This window comes from Zalophus californianus, chromosome 9 (genome assembly GCF_009762305.2).
Source record: "Zalophus californianus isolate mZalCal1 chromosome 9, mZalCal1.pri.v2, whole genome shotgun sequence".
Classification (NCBI taxonomy): Eukaryota; Metazoa; Chordata; class Mammalia; order Carnivora; family Otariidae; genus Zalophus; species Zalophus californianus.
Window position 1 is genome coordinate 7,486,849 of NC_045603.1, and position 23,177 is coordinate 7,510,025.

The following is a 23,177-nucleotide window of genomic DNA, read 5'->3' on the forward strand; positions in this document are numbered from 1 at the left end:
CTATTCAATCCTCATTGTAAACTTGTCATTTCTTTTTAAAGATTTTATTTATTTGAGAGAGAGAGAATGAGAGACAGAGAGCACGAGAGGGAAGAGGATCAGAGGGAGAAGGAGACTCCCTGCTGAGCAGGGAGCCCGATGTGGGACTCGACCCCGGGACTCCAGGATCATTTAATCAAACAAGCAAGAGGGAAGGGAGACTCAGCACAGTGGTGGTAATAGCTCAAGCTCACAGCCAGAGTCTTGCTTTGGATCCTCTAATTCTCTCTGTCCACAGCCACCTCCCCTGTGCCCTCAGCCCCAGTAAGACACAGGGGATCCCACCAGCATGCCCCTCACCCAACCTGCCCTGCCCACCACCCACAATCCTCTGGTGCTCACACTGTTGTGCTAAAGCCTTTCCCATTAGCCCTACTTGCTCTCACCCCATTCAGACAGGCATGGCTGTCAGCTCTCAAGAACAGAAACCGAGTCACCGCGTCCAGCCCCTCACTAGACCCTCCTCCTAGAACCCCTCTCCCTGCATGTCCCACCCCTCCCTTCCTCATCAGGGCCAAAGGGGCAGTCCAAACCTGGCTCTTGGGGAGGTGCAGCCCCTGCCAGGCTTTGGTGGCCTCTTCACCAGCTGCCCGCCCCCCCACCAGCAGACTGTGCTTGGGGCAGGACCCTCAGCCACCCACCTTGAGGCTCCCTGCTGCCGCCCACCCAACCTGGCTGCCCTGCGCCACCTAGCAGGCTCCCCTCCGCCTGCCCCAGCAGCACTGGCTGGACCTCACACTCGCCTCCCAAACCTGAGGCCTCCTGGGAAGGGGTGCAGTTCACTCACACCCTACAAGCCAGGAAAGAAAAACAGTATCAAACGAAGGAGTCAGAGGCTCTGGGTTTCGACCTGACCCTACTACTGATCCCAGTGTGTAACCAGGCCAGCCACTGCTTGCTCGTCTCAGGGAGCTCGCCACCCCATCTCTCAAGTCCGGTGCTTGGACAGGAATGAGAGGAGAGTTGGGACTTATGTGGCACTTGTTTTTAAACAGCTTTAGTGAGGTGTCATTGGCACGCCATAAACTATGCGTATTTAAAATACACAATTTGTTAGTCTTGATGTACGTATACACCTGTGAACTCATCCCTGCAATCAAGATAATGAACACACCCATGAGCCCCAAAAGTTTTCGTGTGGCCCTCTGTCATCCCCCCCTCCTGTCCCCATCTCCCAAGCAGAGTGACCTGCCTTCTATCACCACAGATTCATTTCCTCGCAGCACGTCCTTTTAGCTCAGCATGGCTCTAAGCGCTTTAATGTACGCGAGCCACCAGCTCCTCAAGACAAGGATGAGGAGCCTGAAGCACCGCGAGGTGAAGGAACCCACCTCGGGTCACGAGCCAGTGAGGGGCGGAGCCAGAACGCAAGGAGCCGAGCAGTGTGGCTCAGCCGTCCCTCCGGAACACCCGGAAGCTAGAACTGGGCCCAGGCTCTGGGAAGTGCCTGATTACTCATTCTCAGGGCCGTCACCACTAGGACTCTGCTGGGAAAGCAGAGAAACTCCCTTTCGACAGCCCGGGTTCCGGCCCCCCACTCCCACGCTGATCTAATCCCGAAAGCAGGAGCGGCCTAAGGAGCTGGCTCGGTGGACAGCAGCAGAGCACTGGCAACTCTGAAGAGCTCTACAGTTCTGCTGTCATGAGAACCTCGAATAAAAATAGCACTGGCCTGAGGGACAGCCTGCCCCCTTTAATGGCAGCATCTGCAAGGCTGGTGTACGGGCAGTGACTCACTGCACAGAGCACAGCCCCTCTTTCCCAGCCCCAGGGGAGACAAAAAATAGCACATGGGCTTTAAAACCAAAGACCTTGACAGCAAATGCCTGAAGTTGTACAAAAAAGCCTGACAATGACAAAAGCCTAAGGACAAGTTCAGCGCCACATTTCCTTAAGGATTAACTAGGGATGGCAAAACGGGTCCTCTGTGTCCGTCTGTCCTTCTGCTTTACGGGATGATAGAGACCTAGTTTCCCACGAACAGAACTGGGCCCCTTCTGTCATGAACACAAGGTGAAGGAAGAGTCCCTCTGCAGGTCCCCTGGCCTTCTACAACATTCTTACATTTTCATCCACTAATCTGTTTTGAATAGCCTCACTTCTAACCAGTTCCCAGGGTGATGCTGGTGCTGCTGACTCATAGACCACATTTTGAGGAGTAAGGCCTACACCAACTGAATCAGAATTGGGGCCCAGGTGATGGTAGTTCTAAAAGTTTCTGAGGTGGGGCGCTGGGCTGGCTCCATTGGTGGAGTGTGTGACTCCTGATCTCGGGGCTGTGAGTTCGAGCCCCATGTTAGTTGGGAGAAATTACTTAAAATCTTTTGGGGCACCTGGGTGGCTCAGTCAGTTAAGCGTCTGACTCCTGGTTTCGGCTCAGGTCATGATCTCAGAGTCTTGAGGTCCAGCCACACATCGAGTCCCCAGCTCAGGACAGAATCTGCTTGAGATTCCCCCTCCCTCCTTCCCCCTCTGCTCCTCCCCCTGCTCATGCATGTGCTCTCTCTAAAAATAAAATAAATAAAATCTTTAAAAAAAATAAAATCTTTTACAAATAAATCAATAAGAGCTTCCAAGGTGGGACGCCTGGGTGGTTCAATCGGTTAAGCATCTGCCTCCGGCTCAGGTCATGATCTCGGGGTTCTGCGAGCCCCACAGCTTCCCCCTCTCCCTCTCCCCACCCCCATGCTATCTCTCTCACTCTCTCAAATAAATAAAACCTTAAAAAAAAAAAAAGCTTCTAAGGTGATTCCAACACGCAGCCTAGACGAAACCCACACAAAAATGCCAGAACAAACAGTGGGAGGCAATGGAGCCAGACAGACCTGGCTTGTGTTTGGGTCCAACCACTCAACAGATGTATGACCTCAGACTGGGTATTTCCCCAATCTGACACTTGATTTCCTTATCTGCAAAATGGGAAGGCAGATATAGTAACAACCTCTAGGGGTTGTTGAGAAGAAAAGAAAATGTACGTGAAGTGCCTAGAACTGGACACTCAGGCAGCTACTATTATTACAGGCATCCTCGATGAACATTCATCAGTTCTTACTATAATTAGGTGATGCCAGGCTGGAGGCTGCTGGAGATACAGACTATGATAGTCCCTCCCTCTCAAAACCGCAGCGAGGATACCAGTAAAGAGGAAGCCAAGTGGCAGCTGAGAGGGAGTGTGGGATGGGGGCTAGAGCACTGGATGAGGGCAGGGAAACAAGGTCCCACTACTTGCTCACTGTATGACCTTGGGCAAGTTGCTTCTCCACCTGAGCCTATTCCTTGGCTATAAATGGGTATACTCATATTTATTCTCTCCTACTCCCAGGGTCACGGTCACCAGGTGGGCAAGTGCCCAGTTCTGTCTATAGTCATTCGCGCTCTGGGGGCAGTGCTGGTTGCTATGTACTACCAGCCCACCCCTCCCCATCCTCCTGTGGCATCACATACATCCTTCCGGTGCCAGCATCTAGCCCAGGACCTGGGACACAGGACAGCAATGCAAAAATGGCCACCATCTTACCAAATGAGGAAAGAGAGGCCCAAAGAAAAAGATATGCTCAAGATCCCACCTGAGCTTTCTTCTGGAGCCTGAGCTCTCCTCTAGGCCTACCCACTGAAGAGGAAATACAAATTCTAGCCTTTGGGCCTGGTGGATCCCAGGGGGCTGGCTCAGGGTCGGCAGTCTGTCCTGGAAAGGGTTGTTGGGAGGTTCAGGCCACAGCACCAAAGAGTGTCTGAGACCTTCCTGATGGCCCAAATCACCAGGCTTCTTGACAGATTTTTCCTTGGCAGAGAAGGCCAAGGCCCATCACCAATCTGCAATGCCTTTCCTCAGCAGGGAACTTCATACCCCAAAGGCCTTGATCCTCCTGCCATCACCAGCCATCCTTTACCAAGCACCTCCTGTGCTGCCTGAAAGGGGCAGGAAGCAGAAGCAACACCCTGGGGAACTCTCTACAGCTCCCCCCCCCCCCCAGCCTTACCGTTTGCGAACAATGTCAATGTTCTTCTCTAGCAGGTCATAGCGGATGTACTCATGGGGCTCAAAGTGGCTCATTGCCACCTTGGCCCGTTGGCAAAGGACTGAGGCCACATGGTACTGCCGCACACCCAGGGCTTTCTGCAAGAAAGACAACAGCGACTGTCAATGGAGTATTTAGGGTGGTCCTCCCTGGAGGACAGCTCAGTGCGGTGAAAAACTGAGGAAGTACTGAGAGCTCCCCAGTGACTGCAGCCTCAGTGTCCTCCTCTGAGGCAGGGGTTGATCCAGCAGCCACAGGAACACAGCCCGTGGCAGGAGAAAGAGCAAGGGATTCGTAGTCAGAATTGCTGGGATTAAAGTCAAGGTCTATCAACTTAAGAAAATACCCCATCATCTGAGCCCCGGAGGAGATGGGCACTGGGGCTACCACTGGCCACAGTGATCACACCGGGTTACCAGGATGGTTAAATACAAACATATGTGAACGTCCTCATGAGGCTGTAAAGCACTGCCCAAATCAGAGCTATCATTCTACCTGCACAACACGTTCCTTGAGGGCTGAGATCAAGCCTTATTTGTCTTACATTTCTGCATCTGGAGTCCTGGGACAGAGTAGACTTGATAAATAATTACTAAATGGATGAAAAAATGAGGAAAACCCAGTGCATGAGCTTTGATGTTTCCTCATCCCTTCAAAGGTGGCCCCCTTAAACGTGCAGCACACAGACTTACTTCTAATGATTAGAATGGGGCGTGAGGCTATGTGACCACCAAGACTAGTCATAAAATATAAAGGATAAAGCCATCATAAAGGATAGCTTCTGGGGCACCTGGGTGGCTCAGTCGGTTAAGCATCTGCCTTCGGCTCAGGTCATGGTCCTAGGGTCCTGGGATCGAGCCCTGCATCGGGCTCCCTGCTCAGTGAGGAGTCTGCTTCTCCCTCTGCCTGCCGCTCCCCCTGCTTGTGCTCTCTTGCTCTCTCCCTGTCAAATAAATAAATAAAATCTTAAAAAAAAATAAAGGACAGCTTCTGCCCAGCCCTCTCTGACTGCTCTGGGAGAAGACAGTCACTGTGTTGTTAAGACACTTACACAGTGCTAGGAGAGGTCCACTCAGACAGGATCCGAGGCTTCTTGCCAATAACCAGCACCACCGTGCACGTGAGTGCTCTAGCCCAAGACCAAGCCTTCAGGTAACTGCAACCCTGATCAACACCTGGACTGCAATTTCTTGAGTGATCCCAAGCTAGAACCACCCAGCCAAGCTGCTCCCAAATTCCTGGTCCACAGAAACTGAGAGTGAGAAATCTTTATCGTTTTAAGTCTTTCAATGAGGGGGCAATTTGTTTTGCAGTAATAGTAAGTGATTGTTATGATGGGGCCTGTATTAGTTCATTTTAAACCGTGACAACCTTCATAGGGTACACTGATCAGGGAAGAATAAAGGAACCCCAAAAATGAGAGGGAAAGGGATGGCTGCTTCCCTTCCGGGTGATGCTCCCTGTCTAGAGGGTCATTCTAATGGGTAAGGGAAGAGGCAAAGCTCAAGCCACTACCCCAGGCCCCCTTCTTTACGTCCCCGGAACATTCAAATCCAAACTCTACCAACCCCGGCATCTGAACCAGGACAGTGAATCATTAGTGACAGTGAATCATTAGCCCACCCCATTAGGAAACAGCACCCCAACCACCACCCACTTGACTGCCCCAGCAGGAGGGTCCTCCCCAGTGCAGACTGCAGACCCCTTGCCCCCTCCCAGGGGATCCTCACTATCTGCCTCAGGGGCTAAGTGTGAAGAGTCCACCAATGGTGCATCTAAAGACTCTAAACAGCCTGTGCGCAGGCAGAACATGGTCAACAGCAGATACAGCTCTGCCCGCGCCCCTGCAGCCGGGGGCCCACGCACAGCAGGGGGACGGAGAAAGGGGGGCTGAAGCCTGGCGGCCAGTGACGATCGAGTCATCTCGGTCAATTCACCCTAAGCGCTTATTTCCTCGCAGAGCTACTGTGGGGATTAGCAGTTACATAAAGTACTGGCACAGTTTCTATTATTACCCCTTAAGAGAAACCACACAGGCTGTTCTGCAACTTGCTCTTCTCGTTTATCAACACACCTCAGATGCCTTTCCAATGTCCATATACAGATCTTTTTTTTTTTAAAGATTTTATTTATTTATTTGAGAGAGAGAGAATGAGAGACAGAGAGCACAAGAGGGAAGAGGGTCAGAGGGAGAAGCAGACTCCCCGCTGAGCAGGGAGCCCGATGTGGGACTCGATCCCAGGACTCCGGGATCACGACCTGAGCCGAAGGCAGACGCTTAACCAACTGAGCCACCCAGGCGCCCCAGATCTTTCTTTCTATAAATTAACTGTCCTAAGCTTAAGGTTCCTTAGAAATAAAAACAAAGGGGTGCCTAAGTGGCTCAGTCAGTTAAGCATCCGACTCAGTTTCAGCTCAGGTCGTGATTGCAGGGTCATGGGATCGACCAGCCCTATGAGCCCTGCAAGCCCCGAGTCAGTCTGCTTGTCCCTCTCCTTCTGCCCTACCCCACCCCCTGCTGACACTCTCTAAAATAAATAAAATCTTAAAAAAAAAAAAAAGATTCTCTCTCCCTCTGTCCCTCCTGCTCACTCTCTAAATAAATAAATAAATAAACAATACCTAGTGTCTGGTCCAGGAGGCTAAAAAATTAACTGTAATCATAATTATAGTGTAGAGAAAAGGTAAAGTCCCAAATTCCCTACAGCAAGAGCACGCAACTCTTGATCTCCGGGTTGTGAGTTCAAGCCCCACGTTGGGCAGGGAGCCTACTTAAAATAAAAAATAAAAATAAAAAGCTTTAACTAAAAAAAAAAAAAAATAGGGTTTTTTTTTTTTTAAGATTTTATTTATTTGAGAGAGAGAGCAAGTGAGCACGTGTACAAGCAGGGGGAGCGGAAGAGAGAGAAGCAGACTCCCACTGAGCCGGGGAGCCCAATGTGGGCTTGATCCCAGTATCCCAGGGTCATGACCTGAGCCGAAGGCAGATGCTTAACCAACTGAGCCATCCAGGCACCTCAATAAATAATAGGTTTAATAGGTTTAAGAAACAATGCCAGTTGGAGAAAAAAGGGACAAAATAAGATGTTCTCATCCAGACTACAACTTATGGATAAGAGAAAATTATTTTTTAACACTCAGTGATGCCAGCACCCTAAGTACTTTGCAAGCGTTATATCATCTCATCCTCACAGCCATCCAGTGAATGTCTCCTATGATTAGCCCATTTTCCAAGTGAGGAAACTGAGGCTTGCAACAAGTGACTAAGGCCACAGAGCAGCAAACAGGACTAGAATCCAGCCCGACTGACCCACTTACCTGCCGTTGCCCTGGGCATGTTACGTAACTCCCTAAGCCTTCCCTCCAAAATGGAGATGAACACCGTTGTTAGTAACAGATGAAATCACTGCGTGCTCAACCCTGGATCACCATGTGCTCTGCTTTCCAAACATCTGAGCACAACAGCCAGCAGTGGCCAGGAGCACTTCCGGCCACAATGGACGCGTTCTAGATCCGCATAACCAATACACTGGCCACTAGCCACACGGGGCTGCAGAGCACCCTGGAGTGTGGTGAGTGCAGCTGAGGGGTTTTCAATATTATTCAATTTTAATGAACTTAAAATGAAGCTGCCACATGGCTCAGGTTTATGTACTAATAAGGAGGGAAAGCGATTTTTCAGAAGCCCTAACAACTCACATGTTCATTAGAACCCTTTTTCTGTAAAGGTGCCTTTATGCTTTTAAGTTTGGAGCACCACCCACACACATCTCCCCACGCCAGGAGCTCATCATCCCACACAACCACCCAACCCCCTCCTGCATGATTTCAGAATCTTCTCCTGCATGCTCAGTCAAGCTCTGCTTCCTTGCACAGTCTGCTTTCCAGCTGGGGTCCACCCTCGGGACCCAGCTCTCTTCCTCAGGACAATGGCTCCCAGACCTCAGATGCATCACAACCTTCTGAGTCTGTTAAAAATACATAATTCTACACCCCACCCACATCAATGACTCTATCTCCAGGGTGGGGTCCCTCACCTACCTGAAATCAGCCATGCCCTGTCATCTTCTCTAAAATCTCATCTTGGCCAAGGGTGGCCCAGAGTTATTTTCAACCATCCCTTTACATGGCAGGTTTCCCAATTCCGCAATAGCACTACCATGCCCTGGGCTGAGGGCAAAGGGATCATCACCTCCTTTAAGGCTGTCTATAACAGCCCACCACACCGAGGACACACATGTCACTTCCAGATACCCTAACATCTGACTAGCCATCTTCCTCATTGACTGCTCTTGAGCCACACTGTACTTGTAGGCTTGGTTTTCCCTGCAAAGCTCTACCTTAATCTTTAATCTCATCATCGATTTCTGTCTGCCTCCCACCCCTGGAGTCTACAGGAGTCCTGGTCAGTCACCCCACATCCTGACAGGCTGGCCCTTCCAGTGTGTGTCAGCCACAAACACAGCACAGTTCCCAGGTCGTTCATCCAAGCCTCAACACCAATGTGACCCATTCCAGGCCGGGCTCCCCAGGGCAGACGTTTGGTCAGGTCAACGGTGGTCTATTTAGCAACACTCCCGAGGTCCAGATCTTTCATCCACTACAATAGCTACCTAACTGTATTTTCTTTCAAATAGGCTCCACACCCAATGTAGGGCTTGAACTCATGACCTGAGATCAAGAGTCGCATGTTCTATGGACTGAGCCAGCGAGGCGCCCCAACAGCCACCTCAGTGCTTTGTCACTAAGGCCTGGTTTGTTTTGTTGTTAGGGACCAGCCTGACTGACCAGTGGAATTCCCCGCAGAAATCAATACTCACTCTCACTAATCTAACTACTAATCCCAACAAAAAGTAAAAGATGCTAGTTTTGCCGTGAGACCTTACGCAATTCACCTCATCCCTCAAGGCCTTAGTTTTTCACACCTAGAAGAGGTGAAATCTGTCTTGCTCCCCACTTCAGGGCTGTGAGAGGATGACATGCATGAAATGTCCCGTGTAAACTCTGGAGTGCTCCACATCATAATATGCTTACCCCAGAGACGGACTTCAAAGGCAAAGACATCATGTATCACTCATTCACGATCCCCACAAATCTCACATGTAAAATGAAAATGACATTACAGGTGATCTCCACACCCCCCCTCGAATAGGAATAAAACAGCTGTTACTTATTAAGCACCTGCTCTGTGCCAAGCACTTTCTGTGCCTAATTTTGAATTCCCATGACAACAGGGCCAGGTCATTGTTCCTCCGGTCTCACAGACGTGGGAAATGCAGATCAGGGAGGTTAAGTCAGAAATCACATACCGGTAAGTGGTGAGCAGGGAATCCGGGATGCAAGTTCAGGTCCGTCTCCTTCTGAGACGGGTCAGTTCCCCTGGCTTCTGCTACTCTCTCACCTCTCACAGCCCACCCGTTCTCACTGAAGGTGGCACGGTGTGATGGCTGGTCCAGACTGAAGATCTGTACTCAGATCGCCCAACCCTGCAACACCACTAAGCTGCTATGGCCCTGGACAAGTTATTTAGCCTCCCCAAGGCTTAGTTTCTCCAGAGAGAAAATGGAGATAAACTTCACAGTGTTGTTATTCAATAAAATAACCTACATTGGGTTTTGGCACAGAGCCTGTTCATTACATGTTATTGTGTTATCTTCCTTCACAGAGGAGACAGATGCAGAGTGAGATGTGAAGCCGTGTTCCTTCTCTGGATGCTGGCAGAGCTGCAGGTCTCTTCTTTTGCTTACTGCAAACACAGCTTTTAAAGGCTCTTTTGGTTGATGAGCATTTTTCAGAAGATTTAGCTTGTCTGGGCCTTTGGCATTCTTGACCCTCTTCTAATGTATTCCAGTGGCTGTATAATTTTTCCTTGGTTACTTGCCCTCCAGTTGTCTAAGCTGATGTCTTTAGGTGCATCTCTTCCTTCTCTCCTGCAGATGACTTGCAATGTGTCAGAATTTGCCTAGGAAAGCCCCTCATCCCTCTGTAATCCTTCCCGCTTATGGGGTCCTGGTGGTGGGATCTCATCTATTTGGTCTCTCAGTCATTAAGAATTTGCATATCTCAAAGGCACCAAACATGTTGAACTTTGTTAGCCAGTAAAAATTCTAAATTGATCTGCCACAGGGCCTTTGTACATGCTGTTTGTGCTGCTTAGAATGTTCTCTGCCTACCCTCATTCCCAATCTGCTCTTTGTCTAGGTCACTCCCGTTGATCCTTCAAGTTCCAAATTAACAGGGAATTCTTCCTGAACTCCCAGCCCAACCAAAGCCTATTCTCTATGCCTACTTACTACTTCTTAACATTCATTTGTGAGATGGTTTCTGTCTACACTAGTCTGTAAGTTCCACCAGGGAGGGAAGTGTCTGTTTATTCATAATAAACTTCCCATGCCTGAACACTAGGTCTGATACACAGGAGGTGCTACATAAATATCAATTTAACGACTCTTGCTTCTGCTTGACCAACTAGCTCTTCCATATTGAACAGGGTTAAATACAGAGCAGGTTTGGTTAATCTTGTGAGTGCAGTTAACAAATCAATAATTTACCAGTCTCAGACGCTCTTGGTTAGAGTATAAACAGGTTCAACATTTTTTTTTTCTTAAGTAGGCTCTACGCCCAGCATGGAGCCCAACACAGGGCTTAAACTCAGGACCCTGAGTTCAAGACCTGAGCCAAGATCAAGAGTCAGGTGCTTAACTGCTTAACCAACCGAGCCACCCAAGTGCCCCCAAGTTCAACATTTTTGAAAGACAATTAGGTAATACCTATTGAAATGCAAAACGTTTGTGCCTTTTAACCAGCTTTCCCCAATTCCAGAAAGCTAGCTCACAAAAATGCTCACATAAATGAGCACTGGGACAGGCAAGGACATTCTCTGCCAGCACCATTCTTAAGAGAACCCAACTGTCCAAAAATAGGGCACTGATTGAATAAATTCTGGCTCATCTACCAAGGAATGCCATCCTACAGCTGTTTAAAAAGAATTAACTTGAGGGGTGACTGGCTGGTTTGCGACTCAATCTCCGGGTCATGAGTTCAAGCTCCACATTGGGTGTAGAGTTTACGTAAATAATTAAAAACTTAAAAAAAGAAAAGAATTAGAGGTGGTGGTCCCAGAACACTGTGAATGTAATTAATGCCACTGAATTGAATACTTAAACATGGTTAAAATGTCAATATTTATGTTACATACATTTTACCATAATTTAAAAAAATAATTTAGGGGCGCCTGGGTGGCTCAGTCGTTAAGCGTCTGCCTTCGGCTCAGGTCATGATCCCAGGGTCCTGGGATTGAGTCCCACATCGGGCTTCCTGCTCGGCGGGAAGCCTGCTTCTCCCTCTCCCACTCCCCCTGCTTGTGTTCCTGCTCTCGCTATCTCTCTGTCAAATAAATAAAATCTTTAAAAAAAAATTAAATTAAAAATAAAAAATTTAAATAAATAAATAAACAAATAATTTAGATCTACCTTTACAGGCAGAGAAAAACTTCCATGAGCATTCAGGGAAAAAAATACATAACAAGATAGTAGTATGAGAGCTCATTTCTATATAATAATAAGTAATAATACACAATAAGGTAGATATAAAAAATGAAATGACATGTCTGAACTGTGCATAGCAATTATTACTAGGGATTAGAATTATGGGTACTTTTACTTTCTAGGCTAAGTATTTCTGTAACTTTTAAATGTGACATGATATACAGGAGTTCCTTTTGTAACCAGGAAAAAAGAATGAGCAAGGTAAATAGGTGCAGAAAGCATGGTGTGGAGTGGTATAGCACAATCATTTACTGGCAATTTGACAATCAACAATGTTCTGTGTTTTTTTTTAAATGTGCAAACCCTTTGTTTCAGCAAGTTAATTTACAGGAATTTGTCATTAATAAGGAAGAGGGAGGGGCGCCTGGGTGGCTCAGTTGGTTAAGCGTCTGCCTTTGACTCAGGTCATGATCCCAGGGTCCTGGGATTGAGCCCCACATCAGGTTCCCTGCTCCGCGGGAAGTCTGCTTCTCCCTCCTCCTCTTCCCCCGCTCCTGCTCTCTAATGATAAAATCTTTCAAAAAAAATAAGGAACAGGGGGAAAAATACCTTTATACAGAAGGACCACCATTATCTTAACCCAGAGATCAAACCTAGCATCACCAATAGCAAGACTACCTGACACTCGTGCCCCTGATGGGACAGCATCACCTATGAAGAATTCTTGTCGAGGGGCACCTGGGTGGCTCAGTCGTTAAGTGTCTGCCTTCGGCTCAGGTCATGATCCCGGGGTCCTGGGATCGAGCCCCGCATTGGGCTCCCTGCTCAGCAGGAAGCCTGCTTCTCCCTCTCCCACTCCCCCTGCTTGTGTTCCCTCTCTCGCTGTGTCTCTGTCAAATAAATAAAAAAAAATCTTAAAAAAAAAAATTCTTGTCAAGGCATCTGGCTGGCTCAGTCTGTAGAGCATGTGACACTTGAACCTGGGATCATGAGTTCAAGCCCCAAACTGGGAGTAGAATTTACTTTAAAAAAATAAGAAGGAAAAAAAAAGAACTCTTTGTCAAAAAATGTTTAACCTGAATCTAAGCAAGCTTTGGAACCTTAGCTCCAGCTTAAGGGAAAATCATGGAATAAAAGAACAATCAAATCCAGGATGTGGATATTCTACAAGAAAACGGACCTGGTCTCTTTGAAAAGTCAACATCAGAGAAAACCAAGGCGTATTGGGTCGGGGGGATGGAGAGTGTTCTAGAGTAAGAAAGACTAAAAAAGTAAAACCAATGCAATGTGTAAATTTTTTAGTACATCCTGATTTGGAAAAAGACGACTACCAAAGACATTTTTGGGAGAACAGATAATGACATTGTAGTTAGACAGCTTACTGACTTATCAAGAAATGAATGTTCTAAGTTTTTAAGAATGAGGTGTCACAATGCCTTCAATTTCTTTTGAAATGGTCCAGAAAAAAATAACTACAAAAGAAATAATACATAATAAAGCAAGACAAAAATAAGTAATACATAGCAAAGCAAGTAAAACAAAATGTTTAGATGGTAGGTATATATATGGATGTTCTTGCTACTATTTTCGACTTTTTCTTTTTTTTTTTTTAAGATTTATTTATTTGAGATAGAGTGAGAGTGAGAGAGCACATGACCAGGGGGGAGGGGCAGAGGGAGAGGGAGAAGCAGACTCTCCACTGAGCAGTAAGCCTGACACAGGGCTCAATCCCAGCACCCTGGGATCATAACCTGAGCCAAAGGCAGATTCTTTAGTGACTGAGCCCACCCAGGTGCCCCTGACTTCCTTACGTGTAAAAATTTATAACAAAAAAAATTTTTTTTTAAGTTTTTTTTTTTATTTATTCATGAGAGGCAGAGAGAGAGAGAGAGAGAGGCAGAGGGAGAAGCAGGCTCCCAAGGAGCGGGGAGCCCGATGTGGAACTCGATCCCAGGACCCTGGGATCATAACCTGAGCCAAAGGCAGACGGTTAACCATCTCAGCCACCCAGGTGCCCCCCCCAAAAAAAAATTTCTAACAAAAAAATATTTTGAGAAAGACACCAATTATGGTTTAAAAATTTTTTTTTTAAGTAATCTCTAGGGACACCTGGGTGGCTCAGTCGGGTAAGTGTCTACCTTTAGCTCAGGTCATGATCCTGGGGTCCTGGAATCGGGTCCCGCATGGGGCTCCTTGCTTGGCAGGGAGCCTGCTTCTCCCTCTGCCTGCCACTCCCCCTGCTTGTGCGCACTCTCTCTCTCTCTGACAAATAAAATCTTAAAAAAAAAAAGTAATCTTTACCCCCCCAATGTGGGCCTCGACTCATGACCCCAAGATCAAGAGTCTCATGATCTACCTACTGAGCCAGGCATCCCTAATACTTCTTATAATTAGAAAAAACTATAACCAACATGAATTTTTAATTAAAAATTAAATGCTCAAAACCAGGGCGCCTGGGTGGCTCAGATGGTTAAGCGTCTGCCTTCGGCTCAGGTCATGATCCCAGGGTTCTGGAATCGAGTCCCGCATCGGGCTCCCTGCTTCCTGGGAGCCTGCTTCTCCCTCTGCTTCTCTCTCTCTCTCCCTCTCTCTCCATCTCTCATGAATAAATAAATAAATCTTTAAAAAAAATGCTCAAAACCAAAGATAAATATTCCTATAGACTGCTTGCTGTGGAGTAAAAGAAATTGATCTTTTTGTAAAGCAGCTTGTCAGTATGAAATCCACAGGAACATCCATACCCTCTGACCTAGCAATTCCATATCTGAAAATCTATCCCTGGGGCGCCTGGGTGGCTCAGTCGTTGGGCGTCTGCCTTCGGCTCAGGTCGTGGTCCCAGGGTCCTGGGATCGAGCCCCATATCGGGCTCCTTGCTCAGTGGGGAGTCTGCTTCTCCCTCTCCCACTCCCCCTGCTTGTGCTCCCTCTCTCGCTGTGTCTCTGTCAAATAAATAAAATCTTAAAAAAAAAAAATCTATCCTTGAGAAATAATTCTAAACATGAAAATAATATTGTATGGGAGTAACTGGGTGGTTCAGTCGTTAGGCGTCTGCCTTTGGCTCAGGTCATGATCCCGGTGTCCTGGGATCGAGCCCCGCATCGGGCTCCCTGCTCAGGGGAGAGCCTGCTTCTCCCTCTCCCACTCCCCCTGCTTGTGTTCCCTCTCTCGCTGTGTCTCTGTCAAATAAATAAAATCTTAAAAAAAAAAAAAAAGAAAATGATGTATGTACTCAACAGTTCACTGCATTACTACTTATAGCCCCTAAAACTAAAAGCAACTTAACATGTATAATTTCCACTTGGTAGGAATGATAGTTTTAAGCACTATGTAGCAATGCAGGAAATTGTCTATGATACAATATATGAAAAAGCTGGTGATATGTTACATACACACTGACTACAATGCTATAAAACCCATGTTCACAGGGGAAAAAAGACCAAAAGGAAATGCACTAACATCATAAAAAAATGTCTGGGTTAAGACGGAGAATTATTTTCGCCTATAATTCCCCAAATCTGTATTAAGGTGATGTGTGGATGAAAAGCGATGGATAGCGAGCTGTTTTCAGCTGGCACAGAGAGAGCTGGAGTCCCCTGGTGTCACTGTATTTTTGTCCTTGAACTCCAATTTTGCAATCCAACATTCCAGTGAGGGCACCACCCTCACATGGCCAAAGAGCCGGGGTGAGCCTGCCCCCATGGGCCACTTCCCCATGTGCGGAATGAACAGTGAAAGCCCCATGGGACGAAAGGGAACATTCCAGGCATGGGAGTCCTGAGATCTGGCCTCCTGGCCCGGTCACTAGGTACCCTTATAGTAATCTCGCCTTTCTGTGCCTCCCTTTCCACGTCTATGAAATGGGAGAAGTGGATCATTCCAGCTGCATCAAAGCCACCTGGGAGGTTTCAGCTTCTAGACCCTATCACTCCCGGACTTCTCCCTCAGAATCACCTGGGGTGGAGCCTGAGCGTTGGTAAAGACTCCCAGGTCACTCTGATACTGCCATGTCTGGGAACCACTGGACTAGATGTTCTCCAAAGTTTTTTCCAGCTCAGAGATTTTATAAATACTCTTCCCCAGCAAGCAGGCTCTCAGATAAATCCGTGTATTCCCCAAAGGCCCAGAGGAAAATGTAGGAATGTCAGAATAGATTTATCTGTCCCAGGGAAGAAAACCCCAGAGCGAAGGCTTTTCTGAATTAGCCATAGCCATAGTTTACACACGGGTGAGGATGCAATGCTATGTGTGTATGCGCACATAAAATGCAACCCAGTGTGGAGGCACAGAAAGCACAATAGACTCAGAACACTACCTGTTTATTATTGGCCCCATGACTGGCCAATGCTTACTCTATTTTAAAATATTAATAAAATAAAGGAGAATAACCCCTGTCCAGACTACCTCATTTAACAAACAATGAACACCTCCCTAGGTGCCAAATACTGTTAGCACATGGTTCCCAAACCTTTCCAAGTTAAGGCCCATGAACAAAATAACTCATTTTGGACAGCACAGCTAGGCAGACAGACCAGGCTGCTGCTGGGAGGCAACTGGCTGGGGGGCGGGGGGGGGGGAGTCAGGATCTCTGCACACCTGTGTCCCATTTGCTACAGCATGCCTGAGGAAAGCTTAGCTGTACCCACTAAACTCCAGACCACCACCATGCTGTCCCTACACGCAGGATCACAATCTGGTGGGGTGACAGACACGGAAACAGAAAGTGTGGAAGTGTTAAAGTTGCTATTGTAGACATTACGTCCAAAGTTCAGCGAGGGCACGGAAATATGAGTGGTCAAGTGAAAAAGAGGCCAAGACGTTCTCTAAGATCACGTTCAAGTTCAAAAAAATTGGCTACAAATGCAAAAGCCAAACAGAACGACTCACTTAAAATCACGCATTTGTGGAGTCATCATGGAAGGAAAGTCATTCAAAGCCCACTGTATCCTCGTGTAGCCACCTCAGAGGGACAGTCCTATCAACTTCCAAATACTGCACAGAGGATGTTCTGAGCTAACAGGAGCTTTAGAGAGGGGGCTTTCACATGCTGACTGAGAACACACACACACAATATATACATTTTATTTTGTGATCCAGGCCAAATTTACTCCCAGGGTGGTGTAACTAAAACAAGTTTCACTAAACAACACTCGCCAAGTGCAATGCACGCTGATACTTTTTTTTTTTTTAAAGTAGGCTCCAGGCTCAATGTGGGGTTTGAACTCACAACCCTGTGATCAAGAGTCACATGCTCTACTGACTGAGCCAGCCAGGGGCCTCTAGTACTTTTTATTCTATTATTGTTTATACTGTGGTAAAATAAACATAAAATTTACCACTGTAACTACCAAATGGCCAGTTGGGCACATGCGCAGTGGAATCTAGTCCCAGAATTTCTCATCAGCCCAAAGCAAAGCCCATACCCACCAGCAGTTGTTCCTTATTCCCTTCACTCTCCTTGCCCCAGTGTCTGGCAACCACTAATCTGTTTCTACAGATCCATTCTAGCTAGTTCATATAAATTATACAGTACATGGCTCTTTGTGTCTGGCTTTTTTCCTTTAGCATTCTAGATTTTTTTTTTTTTAGATATTACTTATTTGACAGAGGGATAGACAGAGCCAGAGAGCACAAGTGGAGGGAATGGCAGAGGGAGAGGGAGAAGGAGGCTCTGCAATGAGCAGGGAGCCCGACGTTGGGCTCAATCCCAGGACCCTGGGACCATGACCCAAGCCGAAGGCAGACGCTCAACTGTCTGAGCCACCCAGGCGCCCCTAGATTATCTGTTCGTGAAGGCAAGTTGCACCCCATTAATTCATGATCAGATGACGGGTCAGGAAAGGCAATTTGAACAACACCTTACAGAACTTACAATTGAAAAAACGAGTTACAAATGTCAGAGCCAAATAGCTGTAAGACATGACTGGCTCACAATCGCCCTGGGCCTTTGCTGGGCATTATCAGGCTCTCTGCAGTGTTTAGTTCAGTCTGTGGCACCAGAGGAACCCAAGCCTCAGCCACCCACTTGGTGCCTCTCTGCACACAGCTATCCACCAAGAAAATTGGAAAAATAAAAACAACACAGCAAGTTTTTTTAAAAAGTCAAATTTAATGGGGTGCCTGGGTGGCTCAGTTGGTTGAGCATCTGCCTTCGGCTCAGGTCATGATTCCAGGGTCCTGGGATGGAGTCCTGCGTCTGGCTCCCTGCTCAGCGGGGAGTCTGCTTCTCCCTCTCCCACTCCCCCTGCTTGTGTTCCCTCTCTCGTGGTCTCTCTGTCAAATAAATAAAATCTTAAAAAAAAAAAAAGTCTCAGTAGCAGCCAGAAATATGAGAAGGGGTGAGCACAGCTGACTGGGGAAAAACATCTGTCTTCACTGCTGTTCTCTGTCCCTTTTCCCTACTACCACAAAACCTTATTCACTCACTTATTCATCTGTCTAGCCATCAAATAGTTATTGAGTGGCTACAGGTGCCAGGCACTGTTCTAGGCACTGGGGATACAGCAATGAATAAAATGATCCTCTTGGGACTGACATTCCCGGGGCCTTAGAGGAAGTCAGACAAAGAGACAGACAGAGACGCAGAAAAGAGTAAAATCTCAGTCAGATGTTGATAAGTGTGATGAGAGATAATGAAGCAGCAGCAATTGGGAAAAAGAGCCAGGGCAGTGGGGGGAGGTGCCATTTAAAACAGGATAGCTGGGAAAGGCTTCTTTAAGGCTTCTGTGAGAAGGTGACATTGAACAATGACCTGACAAAAGATCCAAGCCAACCTACAGAATGAAAGAAAAGCATCCCCTACAGAAAATCTAAGGGGCCTCTAAAGTGAGGTGGTAACTGCTGTGTTCAAACAACAGCAAAGAGAGATATTTGTACACCCACATTGATAACAGCATTGTTCACAAGAGCCAGAAAGTAGAAGCAACCCAAGTGTCTACTGACAGATGAATGGATAAACAAACTGTGATGCATACATACGATGGAACATTCCTTGAAAAGGAATTTTAGGGTGCCTGGCTGGCTCAGTCAGTGGAATAAATAAAAGATTTTATTTTTAAGTAATCTCTGCACTCAACGTGGGGCTCGAACTCACAACCCTGAGATCAAGAGTCGCACACTCCACCGACTGAGCCAGCTGGGTGTTCCTGAAAAGGAATTTTAAAAGCCTGAAAAATTCTGACACGTGCTACAACATGGGTGAACCTTGAAGGCATGATGCTAAGTGGAATAAGCCAGTCACAAAAGGACAAATACTGTATGAATTCCAGTGATTCCGGCAGTAAGCAAACTGATACAGTAGAAAGTAGATGGTAGTTGCCAGAGGCTGCGGGGAGGGGGAAGTAGGGAATTAGTGTCTAAATGGGGACAGTTTCAGTACAGGATCATGAAAAAGCTCTGGAGATGGATGGTGGTGATGGTTGCTCGACCGTGAATGTACTTGATGCCACTGAACTGTATACTGAAACTGGTTATTTAAAATTAAAAAACAAATGGTTGTAAAAAATTAAAAAACAAAACAAACAGCAAAGAAGCCAGTGTGGCCAGAGCAGAATAAACAAAAGGGAGTGAGGTAAGAGGTAGCAAGGATTCAAATTGTACAGGACCTTGCAGAATTTAGTAAAGATTCTGACTTGACTTTGAGCGAGGAGCTAATGAAGAATTCTGAACGGGAATCAACGTTCCGACTTTTTCACAAGGATCTCCAGCAGGGAGACCAAGTCGAAGGTTAGTGCAACAGCCCGTGAAAGATGGTGGTGATGTGGACCAGAGTCAGAGTGGTAGAGGTGGTGAGAAGGGGCTGGAGTCTGGATATATTCGGAAGGTAGTTAACAGTTAAGATTTGCTGACAGATTGGCCAAGGGGTGTGAGAGAGGAGTCAAGAACATCACTGGGTTTGGGGCCTGGGTAACTGGAAGAATGGAGTTGCTACACACTGAAACGGGGTGGGGGGCGCGGGCAATAGAAGAGCAGGCTTGAGGGTGAGATCAGGAGTTTCCTTATGGAGAGGACCCTTGGGTGGAGATGTCAACGAGGCAGTGGGATTTTTATCCTAGGCCCCACCCCTCTAGAACCCTGCTAAGTAGTTCATCTAGAATCATGGATTATCAGAAGCACAGGTAAGCCCAGATCACCAAGTATTTTACTTCATTTGACAGATGAAGAAATGAAAGCTGGAGGTCACATACCTAGTTAACAGAAGTTAGGAGAACTCAAGCAACTCAATTCTCAAGTCAGTGCTTTTTCCACCACACTACTTCCCTAATTTAAACTAAAGTGATACAGGTTCATTCAACAAATATTTATCAAGCCCCAGAATTTGTGCTGAATTAATGAGATAAGATAGGCACGACCCTGCCTATGCTGAGTTTACAGTTTGTGGAGAAGACAGATACAAAGTAATCACTCAGGGGACCATATAGGCAGCTAAGTCAGAGAAGGGTTACAAAAAAAGTTAATAGTTGTAACAGTAGAAAGTGGGACAACCTAAGCTAGACTGGGAGAAGGGTTAGGGTGATATTAATCTAAGAACTGAAACATTATAGGAGTTAGCCAGGCTAACTCCAGGGAAGGGAGTCCAAGGAAACTTGCAGGCACAGAGCAGCATGTGCAAAGGCCCCGTGGCAGGAAATCACCTATAACTGAATGAAGACAGAGAAAGCCAGCTTGGCTGGAGCAAAGTGAGCAAAGTGCAGCAGAAATGGCAGAAAATAAGGCTAAGAGGTAAAAGGCAGCCAGGTATCATAAGGAACCTTGTAGGAGTAGGAGAAAAGTACCCCAGCAACCTTGAACCACATGTGGTTTGTCTGAGTCTTGCCAGAACACCTTCTGATGTCCCTGGAACACTAGATGGGAGGCCTCCAAAGGAGATGCCATGAGGCTATCTCCCACTTGCCTCCTTATCTCCCTTGGGAGACTATTATGAGACAGTTTCTCCTGTCTCCCAGAATCTGATTAGGTATGAAGCTTTCTGCCCTGGACCCTTCAGACTACAGCTGCAGAATGTAAACCCACTTGAGCTGCAAGAGGGTACCCACAACATGTGTGCAGTCATCGGCTCCTTTAGCTTTGGTGTAGTCCATTTGGTGTGTGGGACTGGGACCCAGGGAGTTGGCACCTTTGGTTTGTTCTTGTCGTCTTTTGTCAGCAAAGAACTGTTTATGAAAGCGCCTCACTGTACCTTTACCAATCCAATCATTCAGGTCTTGACCTTGTCTTGTAAGTGTGTGTGAACTTTACAGCAGGACATGTTAATGTTTATCTTGATCCTAAGAGCTGTGGGAAGCCACAGGAGGTTTAAGCAGGATCATGACTGGATCAGAGTTACATAAAAAAAAAAAAAAAAAAAACAACACTGTGGCTGCTATGTAGACAATGCATTCAAGAGGAACAAAAGGAGAATAGGTTGATGGTGGCTTATCACGTACCCTCTTTACTCTAGGAAAGGGGTCTGTGCATTGTAACACTTGAACACCTATTATGTGCCAAGCAACAGGACACAGACACCAAGGAAGACAGTCCCTAAGCTAACAGACCTCAGTCTGACCCAGATCAGCTCATAAACATAACCAGTTGTCACCTGTGCAAAAAGGAAGCACCGGCCAGAGGCAGGAGGGCTGCAGAGGGAACAACAACCTCGGCTTGGGAAGCCAGGGCAGGATTTCACCAAGCAGGGCTGTGGAGGATGAACAGGACTTTGCACGGCACTTGAAGAAGACACACAGTATGTAAAGATACAGAATCATCAAGTCAAGTGTGCAAAAGCTACTAGGCACTCAGAATGGTAGGATGTACAGACAAAGCAGGAAACAGTGGAAGGTCAGGCTGGGTGTAAGCTGACTATCCTAAAACTTGAATTATAACCTGTGGTTTACAAGCAGCACAGTGAAAAGAACTTAGATCCAGCTCCAAAGTCCAGCTCCACCATTTACTGGCTGTGTGACCTTAAGCGGGCTTCACCTTTGAACGCAGTTTCCTCATTTGGAAAAAGGGAGTAATAGCTGCATATTATGTGACCTAAGAAAGGACATGATGGAGGTGCCTGGTTGGCTCAGTCCTTAAGCATCTGTCTTTGGCTCAGGTCATGATCCCAGGGTCCTGGGATCGAGCCCTGCATCGGGCTCCCCGCTCAGGGGACAGCCTGCTTCTCCCTCTCCCACTCCCCCTGCTTGTGTTCCCTCTCTCGCTGTGCCTCCCTCTGTCAAATAAATAAATAAAATCTTAAAAAAAAAAAAGGACATGAATGGGCTCCTCTCAAACAGCAATTATTATATGAAATGCTAAAAGCAGTTTAAAAAAAAATAGCACTTACTAGGGTTCTTCCAGCCATTTCAAAAAGTAGGACACATTTCATAAAGAAAAGTTAAAAAACACATAAAACACAACTTTACAGACTCCCTGAAGCTCATCCAGGGATATCCACCAATACCACCACTGCTCCCACCAGACTCCCTGGCCTGACACCAGGTACCCAGTGGTACTGAATACGCAGTGACTCCAAGAGAGGCAGCAAACACCTGTTCCATGCCACATCCACCCCTCCTCACAGTCCCCAGTACCACAGTACCCACTATACCCACACTGAACAGGTGTCATGGCTGAGGTTTCTAAGCAAAGACCATTAGTAGTAATATTTAATACTTCACACTGAATGCCAAGTTATAAGTGCTCTACATGGATGAAGAGCCCTCTTGTAATAACATGAGCCCCATTTAACAGATGAGGAAATTGAGAGCTGGAAAAGGGTGACAACTTGCCCAAATTCTCACAGATAGTGAATAATAACACCAGCATTCAAACACAGCCTAGCTCTAAAACCCTAGCACTGAACCCTCCCAGTGTCTCTTGCCAATTCTAAGTGCAGATCTGGACACAAATGAATTAAAACAAACAAAATCAAAATGGAATAGATGCCAAACTGTTACCAACAGCTCTCCCTGGAGGGTGAAATTATGGAGGCATTTTAACTTTTTTAAATTTAAGTGTGAACCTTTAATACTGTACGTACGTCTGTTTTAGGATCAGAAAAATATTTTTAAAGAAATAGAAATCATGTTTCTAAACACCACACTGTTTCCTACAATGGGCAGTCTACTTTGGATTATTAAAAAGCAGAAGAATGAAGGCAGATGTTTTTTAAAGAACATGACCGCTTCCCTCCACCCCCATTACACAAAAGTAATTGGCAAAAATCTCAAAGATTTACAACATAAAGTGCAGGCAAGGGTTTGAAGGAAAGAATAACCTTGAATTTTGCTATCAGAAAACACTAGTAAAGTATTCTCAGTGGGAACTGGCAATAGCTACTAGAACTCAGTATACTTGTGACTGAGCAAGTCCGCTTCCCCAGGCACCCCTATACCACGCACAAGAAGGCAGCTACAAGAATGTTCACTGCACCATGAAGCAAAATATTTAAAAAATTAGAAACAACCTCGAGGTGCCTGGCTGGCTCATTTGGTGGAGCATGTGACTCTTGATCTCGGGGTTGTGAGTTGGAGCCCTACACTGGGTGGAGAGATTACTTAAAAACAAAATCTTTAAAAAAATTAGAAACAACTTAAATGTTCTTTTTTTAAGTTACATTTTATCCACTTTGTGGAATACTGTAACACTTTGGGAAAAATCTCTAAGATTC

At 46.5% G+C, this 23,177-nt stretch overlaps 1 protein-coding gene across 1 annotated transcript in view; it reads right to left on the bottom strand.

Moving 5' to 3' along the window:
• ACO2 (aconitase 2) overlaps positions 1-23,177 on the bottom strand; it is a 55,809-nt gene that overhangs the window by 18,679 nt on the left and 13,953 nt on the right. Inside the window, exon 3 of the mRNA XM_027594524.2 lies at positions 4,020-4,156. Within this exon, the coding sequence (XP_027450325.1) occupies positions 4,020-4,156 (137 nt within the window). The remainder of the gene's footprint in view (positions 1-4,019; positions 4,157-23,177) is intronic.